Source organism: Ursus americanus, chromosome 29 (genome assembly GCF_024610735.1).
Source record: "Ursus americanus isolate L20-20 chromosome 29, mUrsAme1.1.p, whole genome shotgun sequence".
In the NCBI taxonomy this organism is placed as follows: Eukaryota; Metazoa; Chordata; class Mammalia; order Carnivora; family Ursidae; genus Ursus; species Ursus americanus.
Window position 1 is genome coordinate 29800015 of NC_142155.1, and position 27531 is coordinate 29827545.

Genomic DNA, 27531 nt, shown 5'->3' on the forward strand with positions numbered 1-27531 from the left:
CCAATCAGCATTTTAAAACATTTATTTTTAAAAATCAGAATAATGCACTATATTTACTCACATATATTCCTGTTTGTTACCAGATATTTTCAGCAAACAGACATCTTTAAGCATCTTCGTCTGCTTTTATCAAACCTTCAAAGTGGCTCCTGCTGCTGTTGGCAATCACAGCAGCCTGTTGGGGGTAAAGTACGGGGAGAGAAACATAATCATGTATTCTTCAAGATTCAGAAATAATGTAACACTTGAGTGGGTAAATGTGTATTTGTATGCTACCATTGAAGGCCAAACTAGTGATATAATTTCCATACACACTGTAAAAGGAAGAATAATATAAACTGGTCACATCATTAACTATTAACCAACCATATATTTTGTATTAAACTATTAAATTCTCATTTTTTTTTTGTGGAATAGCTATTAAACTGTTGAATACTTCTTAAACATTAGAACAATTACAAATGTTTAAACACACACGATCTTTTGAAAATGCAGTTAAGCAGTTAATATTAAAGAATCTTATGAAGTCATGTGTTACTGACCCAACATAATTATTCTGAAGGTAGGAGAAAAACAACATATGACTTTATGGTGCGTGCATAAATGTTTTTCTCTCTCCACCCACCCCCCAAAATCTCTGAATGCAACAAATACCTTCTGAGTGGCTTCTATTTGAAGTTTTAAGGGAATCAGAGATGTATTACAAGGTCCTTGCTTGCAAACAATTCGTTCTGTATAGGAGAAGCAGGCATAAATCTGTGTATACAGACACATATCCTCAGTCGGGGAAGCAGCAGGAGCACAGAGGTGTCTAAAGTGTGGGAGTCTTCAGAGATAATTCTAGATATTAAAGTAGGCTTTAACCCCAAATGAGCATGAATGGGGGGTAGTGATGGGCGCAGAATTAGGCGGGGAGCTCAGCAGGAACACTGCATGAAAAGCAGCCAAGTGAAGAGCGTCTCCAGAGAAAAAAGTGGAGCAATGCATTTGCAAGGAGGTCAAGTGCAGGTATGTAGTGAAATACAAAGGCTAGGAAAATGGCTTGGAGTCAGAAGGAGAGGGTCTTGGACGTGGCATTAAATATTTTCATTTTTATTGTGTATGAGGAGCAGTTGAAGGTAATAACGTAGGGTAACGTGCAGAGTTGCCTGAACGAAGAGGACTCTGCCACTCTGTGAGGAGGATTTTCTCGTGAAACAGGCCACCCATATAAAAAGTTTGTATTATACTTTAAGGCTTGAATAAACCTTAACCAAGTTTGAAATATGAGAAGTTAATCAAATCCAGGAAAAAGCAAATCCCCACAAATTTTTAAAAATCCTGTTGTTGTTTTCTCCCCATGACATCAGTATAATGCCCACCTTCAAGTATATGCAAGTTAAGATTCTAGAAGATTCTAGAGTTCAGTCCCTTCATCATATAAAGAAATGGAAATCAAGAGAAATGAAAGGACTTGCTCATAGTTATCTTTGTCATAAGTAGAACCCAAATTGGATAATGTTCTTTAGAATTCATGGTCAATCTGCCCACCAGATTGCCTGGCATTTAGTAATAATATATATTTGTTTGGTGATCATTTGTTTGGTAAACCCCAATGGTTTAATTGGGGAGAAAAGAATTGATTACCTCCCATCAATTTTTTAACCATCATGTATTAAAATAAAATACACATTTTTTTTCCCCAGTGGAGGTTCTGAGGGAATCTGTTTTCATTAACAAGGAGAACATGTAAACTATTTCAGTTGTAAATAAAGGGTTGTGCTTAAAAAGGTGAAGATGATAGAACAGCATTTTTTTTTTACATTTAAAACCTCCCTGAATTATTTCCTTCTTTTTTTTCTTAGCAAAGTGAAAGAAATTTCAGACTAGTCTAGGATAGATTCTTAAAATAATGAAGACAAAATTAATTGATTTATGTTATATATAGTTGTAATCAATTTTTGTTGAGTGTCTAACAGCAAAGAAATGCTACTAATGAGAGTAAAGATTTATATAAAAATAAGACATGGTCCTACCACTACTGGCTTATAATGAACTAGGACTTGGAACACTTGATAAAAATACTTTATTCCTTACTAAAAGCAAATTTAAGAAATGTTATCTCTATTTAGGTATATATGTTAATTCACTTATACATATAAAAAACGATTGTATATAACTAAAAATAACTATTTTTCAGCGAGGAAAAATCATTTGGGAAGAGAAAAATGTGGAAGCTAAGCAAAACAAACTTAAATGCTAGGTATTCAATAGTGAGGATAAATACCACCTACAGTAGTAGTATAATCAGCAAGTGAGATTGAAATGGGTGTTTTAGTATGAACACAAAATTACTGAAATTTTTATTCCTTTTTATTTATTGTGGATTATTTTGAAGAGGATCAAGATGATTTCAAGTTGGTAAAGATAAAGCCAAATTCCAAGACACATTAATGAATATGACTTCACTGGAAAAATATGAAATGTGAAGAGACATATGTGTTAGATATAAAGGATTTGGTCAGATGGTGGGGGTTCTTAATGTTCAAGCTAAGGCATGGTAACTCCATTCTAAAATTTGTGTTAAAGACAATTCAGATTTATTTAAAATGTATAAGACAGAAAAATGCCATAAAGAAAAATCTGTTTTTGGAAGATTCAAGAGCACTGGACTGGGCTGTTGTGAAGATAACATAAAGTATTGATTAGATGTGTACCTAATTAGTATATAATAACTGCAAATTATAATAATAATTAGGAAATCTATATTTTTATCCAGGCTCTGCTGTGAAGTAACCCATGAGCATAAGCAGCTGTACTTCTCCGGGCTTCTGTTTCATAACATGTAAAATGAAAGGGTTAAACCAGATGATCCCAAGGAGTCACTTCAGGTTAAAAAATTCCAATTATTCATGGTGAATCCAGATATCAAGGAACAGTCTCAGTACTTAAAGCAGTGTTTTCACTCCATGCCCTTCAGAGAATAAAGCGAAATAAATTTTTTCATGGTCCAGTTGGTATATTTTGATCCAGTCTTTACTTAATTTTAAAAGTTATAAAACATGAAAACCCAGAGAGTTCCCAAAAGTGGTCCCAATGCAGAACACCTGGGAATTTAAGTACATAATATTATTTTAAATATATTTAACAACTCAATTCAATACAGATTGACAGATGCAATGGAAAAGTAGACCACCAACAAATTTTGATTAAACTCCACATTCTGAAAATGTCATAGAAAAACAATAAGCCACTGCATATTAGCACATCACATTAAAATATATTTTAAAGTATACTTCCCCCTTTAAATGGCAGTGATTATACATTAGTGCAACCACAGAGCACTTGTAAACTTTTTTTGTTCAACATCATCTATGTCCATAACTAACTCGGTTTGGTTAACTCCAAGGTGTTTCTTGGGTCTAAGCTTTTTGAGTTTTCCTATGTTGACAGTTACAGCCTCTACCCACAACTGTATCCATCCCTCCAGAAATGCCCACTGTCTGAGGCTGGGGGAACAGGTGGCATATAGGTCAATCTGAAGAAATCTCTCACCTTCCTAAAATAAGATAAGGGATTTGATTCAATGATTGGAGACATAAATGTATACCATAGACAGTTTATACTTATCACTATTTAGGCAGGCAGCCTTGTCAAAACTGGGTAAGATTCAGGCTAGAGACAGCTTCAGTGTGATTTCTGAGTTCTCTCTCTCTCCCACCCTTAGTGTTAGGGAAGGAGAGATGAGAAAGAACGCCTGTCTGAATTGGCTGACTTCATCTCAGCTTTGCTTTTGAAACACCACTGAAAGGCTGATAATAACAAGTTGCCTTATGAAAAGGACCTACCCTCCTAAGATTTAATCAAACAAGCTGCATTTTTTATATATCAAGATTCTTGGGGGCTAGCAGCAAACACTAGTTGCAATGGCATATGTAACAAAGCAAACACTCTTCTCTGTGTTCGTCAAGACTCAGTCTGTGGCTGTCGGGAAGTCCTTAGCGTGTGCGGTGGAGTGCTAGCCAATAATACAGATGTAACTAAAGATGGGACACTGACAGGAAGAACCTTCTGTCCTTGAAATCCAAACATCATCTCAACTTGATGTTTTTCGTCCTCTTGGCAAGAAAAGGTACATCAACTTCCTTCACCACTAGGGAAATTCAAAATGTTTATTCATGAATTTTCATTCACCTCCTTTTAATTTACAGTATGTTCACTTTAACAACAGAAAAAGGAATCATCAAATTTCAATTGAAAATACTGACAACAGTTTAAATATATTTCTGAATCACTATGTATGTATGTATTCTTCCAGATTCCTATTGTCTACTTCAGGTCTGAGATGCTGTCTCCCTTTCGGCACTTCTCTAAGTAGGCTCCTCAGCATAGAATAGCATCTCAAAGGTCAAATCTTCTCGCCCAAGATAAGTGCTCAGGATTCAAATCTTGAAAATTCTGTGCTGGGTCTCATTGGGTGGCCTTGTGTAATCCAACCAGATTGCTTTTGAACAAAAAGAGGAGTCAAAGAGAACTTGGGTTTCCAGAGAAAAATAAAGTGCTGCCCCCTATAAATCACAGTCTCTGTGGAGTAAGGTGTCTTCCTAAAGAGGTAGAAATAATAGGGGTGTGTGTTGTAGATGCCCATATTTCAATGGTACTGAACACTGTATCTTTAAGGGCTTAAAATGGACTGACTCCACTCATCTCTCTGATTTTTTCATAAGTAAGCCAGAACACCAGTGACCAAGGGGTCTGAAAGATTAACCAAAGAAGTTAGTGCATATTTCAAAGTGATTATGAATATTTTACATTTATGCATATACATCTTTGAATGACAAAGTCATTTTGAATCCACGTAGGCTGAAAACAAATATTTCGGTATTTCACCTTTATAGAGCACTTTATAATTGACAAAGTATTTTCATGTCTTATTTCTCATAGATTTCTCTGAACAATTTACAGTAGAAAGGAAAGGTGATGATATCCCTGTTTTACAGATGAGGACACTGAGGCTTAACAATCAAAAAGCTATTAACATGTTGTGGAGCTAGAGTACAGGCTTCTGGCTTCCATCCCAGGGTTCCTTCTACTGAACCCTTCCTGGCTAAGAGACTGGGACCCGGCATGCCTGAAATCTAGGCCGGGCTCCTCTATGTGTAGTTTGTCTATGGAACGTGCCAAGGAGACAGTTAAGAACTTGAAAGTGAAAATGAAAGATTATCCTTTGAGAGTTAAATCGTAAGCTCAACACCTGATATATCACAAAATAGATATAAAATTTCACATTAAATAGAAAAAAGAGTTTCCAGCTCAGAGAGACTTGACTAACTTGAAAAAAGGTGTAACTGCATCAAAAGGAATTATAAGGGTGAGGGTTTCTCAACAACAGAAGGTAAAAACATCAAAGACACAGAAGGAAATCACAGGAAACACTGGAAGTAATCAGAGAAAGGGTATCTTGGATCCAGTTCCTGTCTGGTTTGGTTCATAGGTGACAGGTAATACCGATCAGAGAGAAACTATCATACTAGAATCAAAAAAGAAGCTTGAGCTATTAGAATATAAAATGTATTTGGTTAGAGTGTTTGCAAAGCAGTATTTATATCCTGTGCTTGGAAATATGAGCATGTTATATTGGGAGACTGAGACTTTACCAGTGGATTTAGGAGAACGCATCTTGGTTAGCTAAATATAATGGAGACATGGACAAAATAAAGACTGTGAAGCTGTAATGATTTCATATTCTTGTGACAGCAAAAATGACGTGAGCCAATGATATAACTGCAATCAGATCAAGGAACAGAGGTCTTAGTTAGGAGTGGATTATGTAATCGTTCCTAGCTGCTCTGGTACTCAGACTTCTGTATGCAAATGAAGTAAATATTAACCAGTGACTGAGCAAAGCAAGGTTGCACTACCTTCACCTAGTGGAAGGGACTGGGCTTGAGTTTAGCTGGGTTATGAATAGAAGTTAAACAGGGAGATCATATAGCCAGTAACAGGGGTAGTACACAAGTGGCATATACTGAGCCTTTGTGCGGGAGCACATGAGGGTAGGGCATGTACTTGTTCTTTCTTCACTAGCGTAGTTAGACCACTGTAAATAGTGCAAGTGTATATGAGCCTGTGTTGTCTGCTCTGGTCTGCCTGTTGTCATAACTGCTGGAAAAACAGAGTCTTCTGTGCCTTTTACTGTGGGGCTAAACATAAGGGCTCTCGGGTATTCTTAAATACTAAGATTACGAATAAGCTCTTCCTGTTATTATTCTGTGTTTAGTAAGAAACCTTCTGATTATAACTTGCCTTCGCATGTGGCTTACATTTAGGAGGACTATTCAGAGGACTTCAATATCTGGATCACTTGCCAAGCGTGTTTCTCAATGTGAATGAGCCAATACTGTGGTCTGATCATCGGTTTCAGTGAGTTCAGTTGAGGGCGAATCTGTATTTGCAAGGCCAATTTACTTGGAAGTGCTCATGAGTCAGCTTTTAAGCTCAGGGTCATGCACTGTGGCAGATCAACAAGGCAGTGCCACCCTGGTGACCTTCGGTGGTTAGCCAGCCTTTCTGTAAAGTCACATCTCTTTATCACTACATACTGTCTCGTTCTCCTGACAACTTCTACAGCTAGCTGCAGGATCTCGAGACACTCCATATATTGTATTAGTTAGGAGCATGGGTTTAAGAACCGAACAGACCTGCGGTCAGTTCCCAGCTCTGCCACATACCAGCTATATGAACTTGAGCAAGTTTCTTATACTTGGAGCCATGTTTTTCTCATCTGAAAAATGAGGATAACACCACCTGTTTTACTAGGTTCTTATAAGACTTAAAAACAAATAATGTGTGTAAAGAGCTTAGCACAGTGTCTATCATACATGAAGTACTCTTTTTTCTCATTGATACTTCCTGAGTCTCATGAATAAAGAGAATGGGTTAGATCAAATGGTCTCAGTGTTCCTTTGTCTTATTCTCCCTGCCCTCACACCTCCTGACCCCGAATCTGTTTTTCATCAATGGTCTCACCATCCTTATAGTCTCCCGCACTAGAAATATAAAGGTCCCATTTCCTTCCTTCCCTCCCCCACCTTCTAGAGAGAGTCAATTATTAAATCCTGTGGAGTTAACCATAAATGGCCCTAGAATCTGCCTTCTCTCCATTTTTACAATCATCTCCAGGCTAGACCAAAACTTTCCAAAACTTCTTTTCTTGGGTTCTAGCTTTCAGTGTATTTTTTATATTGCTGCCAAAGTAATCCCATCCCCAAACAAACCTTAGTACTTTGCTCTCATGATTAAATGGCTGCTTGCTTACTCCAGGGTTCCACCTAAACCACCAAACTTGCCCCTACAAGGTCCTAATCTGGTCCTTAAGTATTTCTCTAGAATTCTGCCCCACCACGTCCCCTCTGAGGACCTGTTCTCCAGCTACACTGAATTTTCTGGAGTCGTCCAAACCTACTGGGTCCACACATGACTTGAAGCCTATGCTCATTTCGCTCCCATATGCCGTTCTTGTTAAACGTCTACTGATCTTTCAAAGCTCAGATCAGATATCATCTCTGTGAAAGACTTTGGGATTTCCCAAACAGTTAAAGCCATTTTTTACTTTACTATCCATGTTCTTACCACGTTTTGCTCATACCTCGAGTAGAGCACTAATACAACCTGCTTGGTAAGACCATGTCCTCTGGAGTCAAACTTCCTGGGTCTGATTCCCTGACTCCATTAAATAATAACCACCTAACCTGGCCTAGTTATTTAGACTCTTTAAAGCTTTTGTTCCTCCTCTATAAAAGAGATATGATAATAACCTACTGAAGAGATTGTTGGGAGAATTCAGTGAGTTAAGCCATGAATATGATTAGCAGTGTTGGTGCTAATGCCAAGTGATTTAATAATATTGGCTTTATTATTTCTGAAATTTTAACTACTTACATGTCTATCTTCTCCAACACAATATAAGCTGCTCTCATGCAAAAAAATAAACATCTTACTCCTTAGTGCCACCAGTCCTTATGATAGTGCCTGCTTCATGCAGGCCAAATCAGAATCTTCCTTTCCATTAAGAAATATCCACAGATTTGAGATAATTTCAAGGTATAATCAAGACAATCAAAATAAGGTTTTACACTCGGGTACACTTTTGTATCAGATCTTGCTAAGGGCTTTGGTATTAACTTCACGTTAATAGATGCCCACTATTGCTTGGTGATGTCATTTATTCCCCGAACTTCAATTCCCATCTCTATGTAGACAGTGGTCACCTCTAAATCTCCATCCCCATATGCTCTGTAAGATGCAGATCAATATATGAAGAGCCATCTAGACATCCGTTCTTAGATGTCCTATGAATACCCAAAACTTAACAAATCTAGAACGGGGCTTGCTATTCTACCACAGAATCTTCCCGACAAATGATCCCCATGTTAGGAAATTACATCATCTGTTGCTCAATTTGGGAATCTGGGAATGAAGCCCAACTTTCCTTGTCTTCTCTGACCATTTGCCCCTCCCCATCCAGTCACAGTTCTAGCTCCTTGCTATCTCCTAAATTATTTTTTGAATCTTTTTCTGTCCCCATTGTCATACTATCGTGCAAGCTATTATCATGTCTCATCTACCACTACTCCAAGCCTTTCCCCAGCCCACATGGCAGCCGGAATGATCTTTATAAAAACAAGCATATCATCAGGCCAGTGCCCCTCACTCTCATGGGTCTTACTGCCCTTCCCAAACTGGCCTCTGCCCCTCTCTCTGGCCTCATCCTGTGCCCTTCTCATCCATGTCTCCATGCCTTGGCCTGCTGGGTTTCCTTCAATTACCTGAACTCATCATGTTCTCCAACTAGTCCCTCTACCCAGAATGTTTTTTCTGCTCCTTTTATCTGGCTGAGTCCTACTCATTCTTCAGAACTCAGTTTGAAAGTCCATTCTCCAGGGAGGTGTTCCTAATCTCCAAGCTTATGCTGTATGTACTTGCTATATATTTTCATAGCATCATGCACTTTTCCTTTACCACTCGTCACTTCTAATTTTTTATTCAGTGTTTGGCCTTCCCTAAACTAGAAGCTCCAGCACTACAGCAGGGGTTGAGACTCTTCTGTTCATCCCCAAACCAGCACTGAGTACAGGGCTTTGCACGGAGTAGGTGTTCAATTAATATTATTATATTGTGCAAAGTGTTGATTGTTTGAATTTCCAAATCCATGGCTCATGTATTCTTTCAAATACGTTCTAACTTACAAAATACCTGAGTACCTTGTTTTTATTATATGTTGTGTTACTTGAATAAGACTAATTCCACATCTTAGTTTACCTCAGTAAAAATAATATCCAGATCAAATAAAAATGACATAATGCTTTCTTGCTTTCTTACTAAGCTGAACTTGGTGGTAATAAGTATTAATGGATAATGCCACATTTGCTAGCAAAGTAACAAATTTTGTTTGAAATGGTAACATTTTCATAGGAACAGCCTCTAGTATAAAATCTTTATACCTGTCCCAAACTTACAGTAATTTGGCTAAATGGACTACTAAAGGTTTTACATTGTAGAAAACCCTATCCCCTGGCTTTATAACAACAGAATGGCAACCTATTCATTTCTAGATGTAACTGAATTATTTTACTTTAATTCAGCAAGGAAGGTAATAGGACTCTGAGGAGAGGTAAAAAAAAAGAGAGAGAGAGAGAGAAAGACAAAAAAGAGAGAAAGAATTGTGTTTGGGGGCAGAGCCATGCTAAAAACCAAAAGAGAAAGGGGAAAATATTTACAGATTAAAAGCAATTTAAGTACCAAGAAAACAAAAACAAAGGAAGGAAAAACCTGACGTTACCATTCTCAGCCAAGATGGTAAAAAGCCTTTATATAGACTCATGAATCCTTCTCCTTGAACAGCCTGAATCAAGCAGTCAGTTGATGATTTATACAAAAGTCCCCTAAAAAGGAAAGAAGACAGTTTTGCAAAATTTCTTGTGTGTAAATAGATGTATAAATAAAACATAAATTAAAAAATAATCTAAGGAAACTTACTATAAGGAAACTTACTTAAACATCTTCTGCTAGTTTAGAACAAATAATATTTGTGGTTCAGTATATATAAATCACCTCTTTCGAGTTTAAAGACAATTTCTTTAGGTGTCTAAGGTTGACTCTTCGGATTCATCCCACCCTTAGTGTTATACTTAGAATTCACTCCACCTGATCTCTTTCCAGAGAGAACATACTGTTTTATATCAAATCAAATTCTCCATGTTACCTGTAAGTCATAAGCTTCTGAAGAAAGTGCTCTGTAAATTCTCAGCAGAGTATATTTTCATAAACTCTTTGAAAACAATAAAATCACAATAAATACCTTGTGTCTAAATAATATGATCATTAAATTAGCTTATTCCCCAAATGCACAATACTTTTCCATCAAAGAGCAGGTAATTACATAAAAACAGTTTGCTGGTTGAACACATGATCACACAAATACATTTCTATCAAGAATAAATACAAGGAAACATCTTTAAGGAACATTATTATTACAGACATTTGAACACATGGAGAGTGAAGACTTTCTATCTACCTTCCTTGTTTATCTCGTGGTTGATTCATTATTCGGCTTTTGATGACATCAGCAGGTGTTCCCAGAATGGAAGCTACCAGTCCAGAACATAAACTATAAATAAAAATAAATGAATTTGAAGGATAACAAATATAGTGGTTTCTAAATTTTAAGAAAAGGAAATTTGATATTTAGAAAGAATACTAAATATATTATTGTGTTATTCTTCATAATAATCTTATTTTGCTGAAAATCAATGCTTAATGAAATCATTCAAGAGGTAGAAAAAATAAAAACTAACAAGAATGTCCAGTCAACAAATATACGTTGAGCACCTACTGGTGGCAGGCACTCTTCTAGGCAGTGAAGAGGACACACACGATCCTGTCCCTGAGGCCCTTACTTGGGAAGAGACAAGAGAAGAAATGAATAATTTCAGATGCCGATAAGTGCTATGAACAAAATAAAATGGCACAGCATGATAGGGCATAACTGGGTGATGGGCCATCGTGGAGAGGCTCTTGAGTGACAGCAGAACAATGAGGAGCAATGATGTAAAGACATGGAGGAAGAATGTTGCAGGCCAGAGGAACAGCCCAGAAAAAGCCTTGAGTCAGAAATGGCCTTGGTGGGCTGGAGAGAGAGAAAGCAGTCGACATGGCCACAGCATCCTGAAGAAGTCAGTCCAGCCAGATGAAAGACCAAAGAAGCAGGCAGAGATCAGCCCATGAAAGCTATCGAAGGAGTGTGATTTTTATTCTAGCTGTGCACGGAAGTCACTGAGAGGATCTGGGGCAGGGGAACCACCTAATTTGGTTAATATTTAACAGAAAAATCACTTTGACCACTGTTTAAGCCTCACTCCACTAAGCTATTCCATTTTAATATAATCTTACCTTCTTCTGCCCATCCTAAGGGATCTAAAATACAAGTCCAGTTATGTCATTTTTCCCTACTTAAAGCCATCTAAGACTCATCCCCTATTACCTGACTTAGCTCATATACTGGCTGTCATACATATTACTCCAAGATCTCATCTCTCTTCACCCATTATGCTCTAACAGTGTAACTAAGTGTAGCTCTGTATTTACCACCCTATGCAACACCTCCACGCCTACACCCCCATCTCATTGGAAAATGTCTGTTTTTCCTTCAGTCTATGCTCAGGCATAAGGTCTAATGAGTTTCTGTTATCCCTTCTCCCTTTGTCCAAGAAGGTTAATCGCTTCTTCTTGAAAAAGGCTTGTCAATTACTCAGAACAGACAAAATGGCTCTGATCAACCTACGGCCGATTCAATCACGATTCTGTAAATGAGTGACTAAAAAGTTAAGAAATCACTAGCCGTTCATTGTACTTGTGGGCATGAGAGGCAACACAGAGCATGAATTTCCATAAACTGAAAACCCACGAACTGCTGTAAACTTTTCCACAAGACCTATGACGAGAAAAGTGGTGGTTGACCTGAGTCACGGAGAATGAAGTCCTGCATCCCAGAGGCTGAATCTGCAGACTGGGATCAAGGCAGCCTGAATAACAGCTTATGTTTGGCTAATGAAAAGCTGGAAAGGAAAATTATGGAAAACTTTAAGGTCCTTCTGGGACATCAAATACCTCACAAAGATAAGGACGACTGACTTCTGTGCCAAGGCTTTTGAAGTCTCCGAAGGCCCTATGGCAGGGGAGTTGAAGCTGCCTTAGGAATCTTCATACTCTCTCTTACTCTAAACTGCTGTAGCAGAAAGAACCCAGACTCTGTCTGCCTCTTTCAGGTCAGGATTTATAATTCAAAGGAGAAAATTACTTTAGAAATACGGCAAATGACCCAACAGTGCATATAACATCCTTGGGTCTCTGCCTACATCACAGGCATGGTCTATGTAGAAAGAGCTCTTGTTTCAGCATATACATTCCAGTAGGTATACACGGCTGCTCCTTTTATATTCTTGCCTATTAGTTCAGATTCTTTGAAAGTTTAATACCATTGGTATATTAATACCTTAATATATTCACACAGAAACCTCTTAACCAACACCTAAGGATACAGTGCAATCTGGCTAGACTTCTTTAACATGTAAATACGAAAAGAGAATAATGTATTGAGGATGCTCAAACATATCTGCGGAACTGAACTGGAGAATTGATCAACAGAATCTGACCCCAGGAGGGTCCCATCGAGCTGCAAATATTTGGGATAGTTTAATATGAGCCATTCTGTAATTTCTCTCTCTTCTCCATTGCAACTGCAAAAATTTTAAGAAAATTGTTCTTTTTAAATGTACATCACGTTTCTCTAAGGGTAATACCACTAGATTCTCAATCAAAAAAGACAAAAGGTTTGAATTTATGCCAAATATGGAAGAAAAGTGATAAAGAAAATAATCCAAACTAAAATAATCACTTACCTCGATAGACCATGAGTCATGATATTGTCCTCAAGTGGTGTATTCAGTACCAAATAGTGTTTCACTGTATCATAAGTGGTTAAATCTGGCAATAAAAAGAAAAAGAAGGCTGAAATAATCATTTGCCAATGAATGTCTTTTATGTTAAGAATATGTTAGGCTTAGGATGCCTTGTGGCTCAGTCAGTTAAGCCTCCAACTCTTGATTTTGGCTCAGGTCATGATCTCAGGGTCATGAGGTCGAGCCCTATTTTGGGTTCCATGCTGAGCATGGAGCCTGCTTAAGATTCTCTCTCTCCCTCCCTCCCCCTTTGCCCCTCTCGTCCCCCTGCTCACACACACCCTATCTCTCAAGAAAAAAAAGAATAGGTTAGGCTTGGGGCAGGAATGTGTACAAGGATGAAAGATACCATTATCATTCTCAAGCACAGGAAAGTGACCTACAGCTGGAGGGAAGGGAAAAGAAGAAAAGAGACAGACACTCAATTATATCTTTTGAACATCTGAATCCAGCTATGTCTAACGTCAGCTCAACCCCTGGACTTCTTAGTATTTGAGATGATAAATTCCTTTTTTAATCCTAAATAGGTTGAGTTGAAATTCTGTCACTTATAAATAAAAGGTCCTGACCATTATTCTACATTAAGCTTTTTGTATTTTTGTATAATGACAATGAAGGGCTGTTGAAGAGTTTTAAACAGGGCACTGATATATTACAACACTGGAGTTTTATAAAGACTACGTACAGTGAAGTACAGGAAGTGAATTATAAAGACGTAAGAATGGCCGGATGCGTTTGATCATTCACGAAATATGTGAGTGTCTACCGTGGTAGTGGGCATTACTCTAGGTGCTGGGGAAAGAGCCATGGACAAACCTGAACAAAATCCTCATTCTTTGTTGAGGGATGAGACAGTAAGCAAATAAGTAAACCACGGCATTTCAGATAGTTATAACTGCTCTGAAGACAAATAAGGCAAAGAAAGGGGATAAGAATATCAGAAGGCGGAGAAGAATGACGTATATGAATTTTAAAGGGAAGCCTTCTTAATAATATCTAAGCAGAGACCTAACGGAAACATGAGAAAATAAACCTTGTTGCTATCTAAGAGAAAGTGTCCCAGGAAAAACAACATATGTATTATATCCCTGAGGCAAAAGTCAGCTTGGTATGTTAGAGGAACAGTAAGAATACTGGTCTAACAGGAGCAGAGTAAGCAAGGGTCGGAGAAGTAGCAGAGTCCAGAAGATGGAGAGCAACAGAAGCCAAGGAAAGATTTTGAGCAGAGCAGTGACGACTCTGGGTTACTATTTACACAGATACTCTGGCTGTTCTGCTGTGACTAGACTACAGGGAGCCAAGACAGATTAGAGATGAGACTATTGCATTTATTCTGGTGAGAGATGATGATAGTTTAGGTAAAGGAGTTGTGGAGCACTGGTCAGATTCTAGATATGTTTTGAAGGCAGAATCACCAAATTAAATAGAGAGGGAAAGAAAGGAATCAAAGATACCTACAAGACTTTGGGCTTAAACAGTTTGAAGGGCAGAGCTGCCATTTTTGGAGATGGTGAAAATGAGAGCTGACTAATTTAAAATGTTTTAAGGTAGATGATGGAGTGGTGACCTTGATCAGAGCAGTTTCCAATGATTGGTGAGACAAAATGGCCATGAGGTAGATATGGGACGATTAGTTTGGAGGCTTTTGTAGTGATCCAGTAGAAGAGGGTAAATAATACTTGGACAAAGGAGTGGCTCCAGGGACGAAAATAAGTGGATGGATGTGAGATACAGCTAGGAGACAGAAGTGGTTGGACTTGGTGACTGATTGGCTATAAGGAGTAAGTGAAAGGAAAGAGACAAAACTCACGCCTAGGTTTCTGTATTGTTCAAGTGAGAAGGTGATATCATATTTTGAGGTTGGGAGGAATGGAGAAGGAAGTAGTTTGATGAATGAGTTTGGTTTGGACACAAAGTGATATATTGCAGATAACCCAAATGCCATTCTGAGTAAATAGCTGGAAGCTGGAAGAGCAATCTGAGCTACAACAGATTTTTGAAGCATTAAACTGAGGAACTACAACCAGCAAAGACTCCTGATAACGAATATAGCCACCAATATGATGCAGTAGCCATGGATGGACTGGAACAGCAAAATAAAAAATAGATTTATTTCCTTTGAGGTTTAAGTGATATGTTACTATAACCCTCAAAAAGGCCATCCATTCATTTCCTAGAATCATAATTTTGGTCTTAGAAACAATCCTTTCATTCATTAATTCGTTCATCAAATGTCTACTGGCTACATAAGGGACTAGGAAAATAATGATATAATAACACGTCCTTGCCTTCAGGAGACTCATTATCTAGCAGAGGAGACGGACACACAGTAGAAAGCAATGGAATGAGGTACAAGTGATCAGAGAGGTAAGCACTGGGAACTAGAGAAACTCATAAAAGGGTATCTACACAACATGGCTAGGGAAGGGTGGTTGTGGGGTTCAGGAAAAATACAAGGTAGAGAGACATTTCAGTGGAGTACTAAAAGATCTGCAGAAGGAAACTAGAAGAAGAGGGAGGAGAACAGAAAGTAGGAGGTGAAGAGCAGTGTGGTATGCACAGGCAGTGGAACCGTCTAGCTCTGACTCTCTGCTTCACTCTTTACGCCCGAATCAATGAATTGCTCAATTCCCTGAAGGCACCAGTTGGATTGTGCAGACCTTCTATATTATGTTACAAAATTTACATTTTCTTCTGTGAGTGATGAGAAGCCAGTAAAATGTTCTAAGGGTCCCAGTAACATGTTCAGATCTGTGTTTTAGATAATTCCCTCTGGGAACTGGGTATAAATTTGAGGACAGAAGAGGAGACTAGCCTGATGGCTATGGCAGTGCCCTAGCTGTGTGGCCTAGATGGTGAGAATTGTAAAAATGGTTGTTTTAAGGACACTAAGGTGGCAGGTATTGCAGAGGGTATACTTTAAAGAAATATTTAGAAGACAAAAGCAAGGGATGCCTGGGTGGCTCAGTCAGTTAAGCCTTCAGCTCAGGTCATGATCCCCAGTGTCCTAGGATTGAGTCCTGCATTGGGCTCCCTGCTCAGCAGGGAGCCTGTTTCTCCCTCTGCCTGTTCTGCCTGCCACTCCCCCTGCTTGTGTGCTCGCCCTCTCTCTCTGACAAATAAATAAAATCTTAAAAAAAAAAAAAAGATAGAAGCAGTTAGTGACTGACTATGGGAGGTGAGGGACAGGATGAGTTAAGGAAATGTTCAGGTTTCCAGTCTGGGATGCCTGCTGCACAAGTTGGGGGAAAGAGTAGTACATTCTGGATATAATGATTGTCACATGGTTACATGTGCCAGTTTGGATCTTGGAGGAGGGTGTGGGTAGACAGGAGACTTTAAAAATAGTTTAGTCCTATCTTCTTATTGTCACAATTTGCTAGTTTTAGGAAATCCTTTTCATAGATCACCATGGAGAAAAGTGAAAATACTCTAGACAAAATATTCAATTTAGGTGCTACAACTTAAAAGAAGACTGTTGCCAATGTATATTACTAAAAATAATAAAATAAATTTGTTCATTTTTCCTGATGTCAGTGCTTATCATTACAATGATGAAGGTAGTTAAGGACTTCTCAGAGTTCAATAAAGTTTCTATTACCTCCCATATTCACCAATGCTGCTCTCTGTATATTGGGTACCCAGCCTGCCCAAAGCCCACGAATTCCTCCTTCAGATAAGATTTTTGCAAATGCGTGATGCACACCACGAAATCTAAAAGAAAAATAATGATGAAATGTGAAAATTCTATGCATTTCTCTGGAATGCAACAGGATAAACTTCACCTATAGCTGTTATAATTTGGAGTAAAATAATATTTTAGATATATAACATAAAATTGTTAGAAAATAACATAATTGTTAGAAATTGTTAGGAAATTGTTAGAAAAATAACATAAAATTGTTAGAAATTTTAAAAAAATCAATCCTCACATATTCTCATAAAAGAAATGATATTTTTAGTCCAAAGAGTAGGGAGGGCAATCTCATAATAGAAATTCCTAAAATTGGGGGCGCCTGGGTGGCACAGCGGTTAAGCGCCTGCCTTCGGCTCAGGGCGTGATCCCGGCTTTCTGGGATGGAGCCCCACATCAGGCTCCTCCGCTGTGAGCCTGCTTCTTCCTCTCCCACTCCCCCTGCTTGTGTTCCCTCTCTCGCTGGCTGTCTCTATCTCTGTCAAATAAATAAATAAAATCTTTAAAAAAAAAAAAAAAAAAAAAGAAATTCCTAAAATTGAATACTGTTTTGGCTTATAAAAATTTACTATCCTATCCTGATTTTGTTCATTTTTTTGGTACACAGGTGAAAAATGGTGCTGAACCATGAATCAAATCTGGAAACCTCTGTTATAAAATAATAGTCTGGGTTTTATATAGTCAGAAATACTTGGAGTCCAATGCTACCTTTACCACTTACCAGCTAAGTGGCTTTTACTTAGGCACTACATTCCCTAAGTCTCACCAAAAAGATAATATGACATATTTATTGGGCATGCATAATTGTTATAATACTACATGGGACGTTATACTCACAAATGATGGTCATTGTAGTTAAAATCTGTTGTGCACTTATTAAGCACAAGACTTTTTATATACATAAACTAAATTTTATTCCTGAAAACTCTATGAAGTGTGAATTTACATTCCAATTTCCATCTGAGGAAACTAAGGCTTAGAGCAGTTAAGGAACTTGACTAGGGTCAGAGCTAAAATGTGCTAAAGGCTGGATACGAATCCCGGGTTGTCTGACCCCAAGGTTGATGTTCTTTACAACAACAGGGAATGTTTTTTACTACTATATCAAACCCAAAATTTCCAACAGTGGAGACAAAGGAAGGGGAAAAAATTGACAAGATTAGTTAAAAACTCAGATTTCTCTGGCTCCCAATAGTTCTCTCCATATAGCCAACCACAGCAACATCACTTCTTCCTGCTCCTTAGTAATTAAGTAGAAGTTGTTACAAGATGACAAAATGGGTCCTGGGATTCTGTAAACTACTTGGTTAAGTCAGAGTTGTACCCTTTTCTCCTCTGTGGTGGGTGTTCTCTCTGTTTGGAAGGCTCAAGGGGGGCCTGGACTGCCAAGTCCAACTCAACTTCCACTGAGCCAGCCAGAGGGGCAGCACAGTGAAGAGCAGTGGTCAGCGTCAGTGGTGGGCTCCCACAGGAGTTCCCAAACCCTTCTTCACCTCCGGCCCAGCCACAGACCTGCAGTGTTCAGGGGAGCAGACATCTTCATACACAGCCCAAGGTGTTCTGCACTTTTCTCTTTTCTGGCAGGTCTATCAATCTCTAAGATTTTGTCCCTTTCCCAGAGAAACAGGTTAAGTGGTATTTTAATAAATTATTGAACATGAAGTCCTTTGAAGAAAGGCAGACTACAATAATGTAGAGTGATGCAGTGGGAGAATTTTATATCACAAAGGCATAATAAAAAACTTCCTTAAACTTGGGGAAAAGAGGAGGAATGGGATTAGACAGGGAAGTGGGAAGAACTTGCAAGGTCAATCTTTCTATTTTCATTCTTTCAGGGATAAAGGGAAGGGAACCAAGCTTTTAGCCATGGAAGAGCCCAGGCAGGCTGTCATGCAAACCTTCTGAACAGTGCCTTTTAAAGATAAAGAGAGTAGGAGTGCCGAGTGACTGCTACAGCACTGAGCCACAGTGGCAAAATTGGGATTTAATTTGCAAACTGCAAATTTTAGTGATCAGACTCTATATCAAGCTGTAATCGGACAAATCTAAGCTGACTTGGCTGGGAAAAGCAGCAACGGCTAAGCGCACATATAGTTTTTCTGGTAGAGAACACGTACGCCTTATCATGCAATGAGAAGATCCATGTTAACCCTCCTCTTAATGAATACATCTTCCAAGTTGAAAGAGTCAGAATTAATGTCTTCACTGAATGTCGGATTATAAAAATGCATAAATCCGTAGGTACATGTTCAAACTATGACAGGGGAAAGGAACAGAATCAGTTAATTGGAGAACTTACCTCAAAGGTTTTCCTTCAAGTTTCCTTTTTCCTTCCATTTGCATCTGAACCTTCACTAGATCAGTTGGGTTGGCTAAAAATTGGCCAACAACACCAGCCATCATACCTCCAATTACTGATTTCCTAATTACAAAAGGAGATACATTTTTTAATAGTTTCTGTTAATTTTGCAAACTTTGTAGTGAATAGTGCCAAGCTGGTCCAGCCCCTGCGATTTAAGACAAAGTGAGGAAAAGGATGGACATACAAATCACAGAGGAAAGTAGATGGTTTCTCTTTACTGTTAAAGAACTATAAGGAGGTGAAATTCAAATCTGGTTTCAGGGGCCTTCTATGGCCTGAAATTCAAATCTGGCTTCAGGGGCCTTCTATGGCCTGAAATTCAAATCTGGCTTCAGGGGCCTTCTATGGCCTGAAATTCAAATCTGGCTTCAGGGGCCTTCTATGGCCTGAAATTCAAAGGAAGAGCAGTTGCTTCGAAGTTATAAATATCTGAACTGACCATTTAATTGTAGTTTAATCCTGACCACGGGGGAACAAAAACAACACAGATGTAATCAGTCTAACAGACAAAAGCTGGTAAGTCAGATTTCGTAAACTACTATTTAAGTAGTTTTACAAACTAAAGGGAGGGTTGAGAACTTCCTTCTCTTTGAAGAAACTCTCTCTGCCTCTTGACTCTTTCTTCTCCTCACCTCCCAAAGCCAACAGTGATCAAGTCTAGACTGCTATACTTAAACATGCTTTAAATCCATCCCCTCCTCTCCATTCCAGCTACTTGTGTCTCAGAACAGGCTCTGATCATCTTTTACCTTTTCTTAGAAGAAAGGGGATCATTTCTTTCCTTTTACTCTAAAACAATATTTGAAGAATTACAAATGGGTATAGAGTAAAAATAGGGTCCCTATTATCAGTTCCCTTCCTCTGAAGCAACCACAATTACTAGTTTCTTATGATTTCCTGCACATAATAATAATACATTCACTGAGTGCTTATTACGTCAGGCCCTGTTCAAGCATTTTAAAAACATCATTTAATTTTTATATCAACCCTATGTTATTCATACTACTGTAAAATCCTCTTTACAGATAAGGAAACTGTGGCATAAAAGCACTTAAAGGACAGCTCAAATCACACAACTACTGGGTGGTACAGCCAAGCTATAACAGCAGAAAGTCTGAGTGCAGACCACACAGTCTTATGCACTAAGTAATAATTGATAGTTTGTGTACACACAAACGTATATGTATTAATACTCCTTTTTAAAAGCACAAATGTAGGGGTGCCTGGGTGGCTCAACCGACTGATTTTCAGTTTATAGACTGAGCCACCAGCTCTTGGTTTCTGCTCGGGTCATGATCTCAGAGTCGTGATATCGGGGTGGTGGGATCAAGCCCCACGTCAGGCTCCGTGCTCGGCTCAGGGTCTACTTGGGATTCTTTCCCTCTCCCTCTGCCCTCCTCTTCCCCCACCTGCACTCTCTCTAAAATAAACAAATAAAATCTTAAAAAAAAAATCACAAATGTAGAATGCTAGATTGTATACTGTTCCACACCTCAATTTTTCCCTAATAATGTCCTTTAAGATATATTTTTCCTAATAACATATCTCAAAAGTTATCAGTTCATATAGAGCTGCCTCATCTTAAAAAAATTGTTTCATAGCATTCTATTTTATGGACATACCACAATTTATTTAGACAGCTTAACTTTTAACTAAGCAATCTGAGCGATTACATGACATTGGATAGGCCCTGCAAATTGTTTTCCATAGAACTTGTATCAATCTCCACCAATAACAGCAGCCTAGGAGAGGGCCTGGTCTCACGATGATGAACACAGCACTGTTTTTTTCTCTTTGAGAATCTCATAACACTGCCTCCTCAGCAACTGTGACATAATTCTCATTGTTTAAGCATCTATTACTGTGTGCTCAGTGATGGCAGGGACTATCTTTTTCATTACCATAGCCTCAGTAGTAAGTACAGGACTGGCACACCACGACCATTCAATAAATACCTATTGACTGAGTTGTTCTGACTGGGTCAAAAGACATCAAGCCCATCTACCCTGAGAGTTGACTTCATAGTGAAATATTTCCTTTGAACCCCTTATCTATACATTTCTCTTCTGGGGGGAATTAACAGAATGCAAGGATTGTTAATTTATTTCATCGTTAATTCTGGGAAAGCAATTAGTATAGCTCAATGCATTATAATTTAACAAACAAACAAAAACAGAGCCTAGAAAGTTTGCCTGAAAGGTGAAATTCTGCTTATTGCCATTTTCTTATAGTTGTGACTTAGGTTTTTTTTAGTCCAGCAAGATATGATAAACATCCTTATAGGTTAGCCATATAAAACCTACCTCATTCTTTCAAAGTTGTGTTATTATGCTTCCCTGTATAAACTTATCAAAACTTATCTAACTACTTCCCAACTGATAGTTATTTACTTTTTAAAAAAAAGTTACTATATCAGCACTGCTACAGCCAATATCTGTGTGTGGGGGGGGCTGTGTGTTTATGCATATGTACAAGTATTTCTGAATGTGATTATACCATAAAGGAAGTGTTGCTGGGTCAAAAGATTACACATTTAAACATTTTAACATACTCTATTCTCCAAAAAGACTATATAGTAACTTACATTCCTGTTAACAGTTTAATGGCTAAAAGATAGTTTTAATTAGTTGCCCTGATTACTGGTGAGGTTGAACATTTTTACATGTTTAATGAACATTTATATTTTTTCTTTTGTGAATTTTGTCTGTTGGTATCCTTTCCCTATTTTCTTGGTGTTTTTATATATTTTCCATTTATTTGTAGGAGTTCTATGTATATTATTTATAATAACCTATTTTTGTTTCTTTTATAAGTGATATGCACTTACATTCAATATCTCATCTAATCCTACAAAAATAAAAGCCTGATGGTAGGTATTACTTCTACAGCTAAGAAAACTGAAGATCAAAACGGTAAAGTAGCTTAACCAGATTACATCTATACTAGTAGAGCAGGAATTTGAGCCTATCTCTGTATGGCTCAAAAGCTCGTCTCTCCATAGAAAGAGGCATAAAGAAGGTGCTCTGTAAGAATTCTTTTAATATTGGGATGCCTGGGTGGCTCAGCTGGTTAAGCTTCTGCCTTCGGCTCAGGTCATGATCCCAGGGTCCTGGGATCGAGTCCTGCAGCGGGCTCAGCCAGGAGCCTGCTCTCCCTCCTTTTGTCCCTCCCCCTGCTTGTGCACTAGCTCTCTCTCTCTTTGATAAAAATATAAAATCTTTTTTAAAAAAAGGAATTCTTTTAATATTAAAACATTAATTTATATGCAAAATTTCATATACATACGCACCTGTATGTTTGTATACAATGTGCAGCAAATGCTCTCTTATTTGGATTTACTTGTAATTATTTATTATTTTAAGCCTATAACTTGAGGCAATTTTGGTACAAATACACAATTTTATACAAATCTAACGGATACACATTAGAGCCTTAGGGTCAATAGTATATGTTATTTTCAAAACAAAACTTACCAAAGGGGATAATGCTTATCTTCACTTTTGCCAAATACAACTTCACGAAGATGTTCATAAGTGACCATGCGACCTCCGGAGTACACTGTGTAGGATGGATCATTTAAAAGGTGAATTCAGAGAGACGTTTAATAAAACAAGTGGGCATTTTGACCTGGGCCAGTCGATCTCTCTAGCTGTGTTGTTCTCTCATGCACACTATGCTTCCAACACGTGGGCTTTTCTTGATGCTTCTCGGAAGGTGGCATGCCTTCTTAAGCCTCAGGCCTTCTCACATGCTGTCTGATCTTTCTTGAATGGATTCTCCCTTGTCTGCTTTGCTAACTCCTCCTAGTCCTCCAAGACTCAATTCAAAGAACATGTTTTCTAAAAAGTGCTCTCCAACCTCCAGTGTTCTAGCCTGCCACTGCACCTGCCATGCTTCTCCTCTGTTTCCCCAGAACTACCCAGGCTTACATCATATATGACATTTATCACATTAACTGGAGATTAACCTGATTTTGTTGCTCATCTTTCCATCAGACCATGAGCTTTTCAGGGCAGGTTTTGTGTGTTTTCATTACTCTATGTACCCAAATACAGAGCTTGGTACACAGCTGGCATTTTCATTTAATAAACATGCATAACTTTACTGGATAATTTATTATATTGGGGTAACTTTTTCAGTCAGCTGTCAAATATATGAAATGAATCTTAACTGTAAAGCCATATATGATGGTCCACAAAATAAAAATGAAAAGAAGTGAAACTCAAAACAATAATAGGAAGCAAAGGAGAAAATATTTTTAAAAAAGATTAGAAAATAAAAAATCATTAAAATCAGTAATGGTATTCATAGAGAGCACTTTTCTTGATATTTCAGGAAGGCTGATAAAATATTTTAACATATTCACAAATATACAAAGCACCAAAACAGCAATAGTCTCTACACACACTTCTGGAAAACTCTCGGTGTAGACACTCTAACTTACTCATCTCAAGAACTGAAGCTTTAAAAATCATAAGCTGGTAAGTATTAGTACTGGACACTTTTCTGGTCAAGGGTCCCTACGTACTTGCAGAAATATTATGAACATAGAGAAGAATGCGGCACCTGCCCTACCTCCTTTTGAAGCAAAGTTTATATTCTCCTGTCCACAAGCTGAAAACTCAACAACGACTATCTTTCTGAGTGCCACTTGAGAAGCAGAGTAGAAAAGTATTCTCACTGGCTATGGCACAGTTGCAAATATTTCCTTTTAAGAGTCACTAAAGGCCCACATGGGTGGGTAGGTAGCCTTGGGAACTGAGGCGAAAATCAGCTGCACTGCAATCACTCAGTTGCCAGAATTGGATCAGTCATCCCTGTTCCCATTCAACATTGCCTAGTCTGTAGTGCATGGGACAGAGACTAGTGAGATTTGGCATTTTGGTCAAATATATTTTAATTTTCAAAGAACGTGAAAAATTTAAATTTTGTGTTTTAAAGTTTCTTAAGTGGAGACAAAATATCACTCATTTTTTCTTAAAAAATTCAAACATGCAGAGTAGAACAAATAACTCCTTCTGTATCCTTGAGATGTATCGTTTGCTAACATTTTTTGCCATATTTGATTATTTTTCTGCTTAATTATTTTGAAGTACATTACAGACATCATGACAGTTCATCCCTAAATGCTTCTATATGCATTCTAAAAATTTAAGGCAATCATTCCTTAATAACAATCAGTGGTTAATTTTCTTCTTAAGAGAATATATATTCATTTATCACATTAGCAGAAAAGAAACTACTGGGTGTTGAGCACAGCTCAACACAAAAGCAGAGGACACACAACTCATAACAAACTTACCAGCTGGAATCAAGATAAATACCTATGTGTCTGTAAATGGCAGGTGTCACTCCTTGCCAAAGCTTTAGAAAGCCTTCTTCTTGAACAATCCCTAGGGCTGTGCGCACCATGCCCCTATAGGGAGCAGATTCTCTTCCACTGTCTCCCAACCGAGCAAGGGCAGCCTCTCCTTGCATTTGGAGTCGAGTTTTTGTGAGGTCGAGAGGAAAGGTTGCTAACAAAAAAACAAAATGAGGGGGAAACCCGTAACATTCAGAGAAACAAACAAAAATTCTAAAATTCTAAAGTCACAGGACTAATATTTTAATCACCACAAGATCAGTGGTTCTCAAATTTTAGAATACATCAGAATCAGCTAGGGAAATTGTTAAAACTTATTTATTTCCTAGCTCCATACCTATGGATTCAGAGTAGGTTGATGGGGGCTTAGAAATCAGTTGGTTCTAATGTACTCCCTAATTTAAGAATCACTGTCTCAGAGCACCCCCACCCCCAGGTCATCAAGAAAAAAAAAAAGTGACAAGACTTGGATTCTTTTTACTCAGAAATTTCAGCCTAAAATCTAGTTTAGTCCTTAATTTTTGCTTTCCAATGGGAATAATTTCAGATATCCATAGTCTGTGATGCCCCCTTGACTGCAACCACGATTAAGACCCAATGTGGCTTTTAGAATACTACTTCTGATAGGTTCACAATAAATGCAGGTGAAGCTAAATTCTGTAATTTCATGGGTGATATTCACTGACCTGAAGTTTGAGATACAGAAGAGGTAACATGGAGTTTATACAAGGGCAGCATGCTCAATATACTTTCAATTAAGGCACATATTGAGTTGTTTTTCCAGTACTAAGTTTTATGTGTGGCCTCCTTTTGAGTACCAATTGTACTTGAAAAAAATTTTTCTAATGATTACATTTTGAATTCAAGGTATTGAATTGAAGAATACATTTTACCTTGAAACAGTGAAGCTAACTGGCCCACATTAGAAAGATCAAGCTCATAACTTCATACTCATAATGTTCCAAATAACTGAAGCAACCAGATTCAGGTAAGTTCATGAACATTATTGACATTACATGAGTCTTTTCAATGTCCACCGTCTGATACAAAATCATAGTTATGCTTTTTCCAAGAGAAAACAGAGTAGGGGGAAGAGAATATTAAATCTTACCACTGATCTTTGGAAAAAATATCTTGCTGATAGTTCCCCTAAAACAGAAGTAGTTTGCATGTAGAGAATTTAAACAATGCTTTATTAACATATGAACCCTGAAAAGACTTAAGATACAGGTCCTCTATAATAACATGGGTTATGCCTCTCGAAATAATTCTGGCTTACTTACCGGTTACTTAAATAATGTTTCAGGTTCTAATTCTAAAGTGTTTTGTACTCAAAACCATCCCATATTTTTATTTCCTAGCTTCCCATCCCCTGCCCCCACACCATTCTCTACAAACCTTTAACAAAAGCAATGTTTCTTTGCCATTGTTTCTGTGACCACAGGGGGGAAACAATCAAGTTAAAAAAAAAAACTTGGAAATATCTAATTTTTAAAAAGTTGATGAATCGTATTTCAGTAAAAACAGTGAATAACAAAAATTTTCCCCATCAGCTTTAGAAGAAGAGAGAGAGGAAAAACAGAGGGTCCAAAGGGCAAGAGTGGAAGAGCACAAAGGGCAAAACAACAGATCCTGTGCTGGCTCTGCTGAAAATACAAAATAAATTCATTTTAGACGACGACACAGTAACATTTCCTAATGATAACACACCAAAGCTGTTGCTTGTTTTGTTTTCCAACAGGCAAGAAAATGAGAGGGTAATCTTAAAATACACAGGGAACACACAGTCACTCTGCTCACAAAATCATTGGAAGGAACACCACCTGCTCAAGCAAGGGCATCATCATTCTCCCTAGGTGGCCTCGCGTTTTCTCTGACTTTCTTATGCATACGTAACTGTCCAACCTCTATGGTCCTATGTTTTTTAATACTTTCATTATAATAAGTAGCACAATGTAACTGTCAGTCTCTGCATATCTCCCCACCCGCCTGTAAGAAAGGTCGGGGCTGGGTCTTTTAAGCACTATCCCCACAGTCTAATATTGTAGTAATTATAACAATGTTGCAATTAATGAGTGCCCCGCCTTGGATTTAGCATTTATATATTTGCTACTTCTCAGAACCCTGAAAGGTAGACACTGTATAGATGAGTTAAACTCAGGGAGGACAACTGGCAGATGTGGAGAAGATGTTCAATAAGTCACAGGTTAATAACTTAAGTCCTACGAGTCTACAAAAGACAATGATATGATGAGGCTATGTAAGACTATAAATCAGAGACATTATCTCAAGGATGAAGAGTGGGTTGTGTTTTTAAAAGGTCATCCTCACGGAAGGGAAAATGATTCCTAGAGAGGATGACAGCTCTTGAAGCTTCCAAGCGTAGACATTCAGACACAACAGCACACCTCTGATGGAGAGAGACGAAATGGGAAGGAAAAGACCTTAGTGACCTCCAGGGCCGCCTCCTCGCAAAGCCGGCCTTGTCCCCGCCCTGCCACAACGGCCAGGCAGGTGTGCAAGAAGAGGGCGCAACCTAGCGGGCCGCACACCCCGGGGGGCCGAAGCTGCCCGCCGGTGCCCTCACCCCCACCCCCCAGAGCGGCACCTCGACGAGTCCCGGGGGAGGCCCAGGAGGGGGGTGGCCGGGTACCTAGCTCGGCCACGGTAGCCGCGCAGCCCGACAGGAGGAACTTGCTCGCTCGGGGCCATCTCTGGGCAAGCGGCAAAAGCCTCTCCTCATCCTCTGGAACCGACATTCAGCAGCAAGACGGGACGACAGGACACCCTTTAGCGCCGCGGCTGGCCTGCCACTCTGCCAGGGCGGCCCGTCCTCAACCGGCGAGTGGCGGAGCGGGGACCATTTCCCTCGCTCGGCTCAGCGAGGCAGCCTCGCGAACCTACAGCCTTCCTCGCAGCCCCGGGCTGGAGAGCTCCACCGGACTGAGAGCAGAACAACAGCGCGAAAGCCCACAAGGCTTCTGGGAAATGTAGTCCGCCGGGCTGCGCGCCTCTTGGGCGCCATTCTCTGATTGGCCGTGAGCGAGGCTTACTCGGCGCCGCGGGCCCCGGTCTCCATGGCAACAGAGCAAGTTCTCTCCCGCCTTCCACCCCT

At 38.8% G+C, this 27531-nt stretch overlaps 1 protein-coding gene across 8 annotated transcripts; it reads right to left on the minus strand.

The window, feature by feature from the left end:
* Positions 1-27445, minus strand: SLC25A27 (solute carrier family 25 member 27). Of its 8 annotated transcripts, none has more exons than XM_087857052.1 (9): positions 27070-27445; positions 24379-24570; positions 22528-22612; positions 18992-19114; positions 16600-16712; positions 12939-13023; positions 10556-10648; positions 9821-9923; positions 1-175 (listed from the first exon to the last, which is right to left on the minus strand). In XM_087857052.1, exons 1-9 carry the CDS (start codon positions 27173-27175, stop codon positions 107-109), a joined length of 969 nt encoding a protein of 322 aa, XP_087713178.1. In that variant the 5' UTR covers positions 27176-27445; the 3' UTR covers positions 1-106. The 8 variants fall into 8 exon arrangements, 6 of the variants coding, with proteins under 6 accessions (XP_087713178.1, XP_045657737.1, XP_045657728.1 ...); XR_006780400.2 differs by lacking the exon at positions 1-175 and adding an exon at positions 2998-4132 and having other exon boundaries at positions 9821-10309; XM_045801781.2 differs by lacking the exon at positions 1-175 and adding an exon at positions 2998-4132.
* Between the last annotated feature and the right edge of the window lie 86 nt (positions 27446-27531).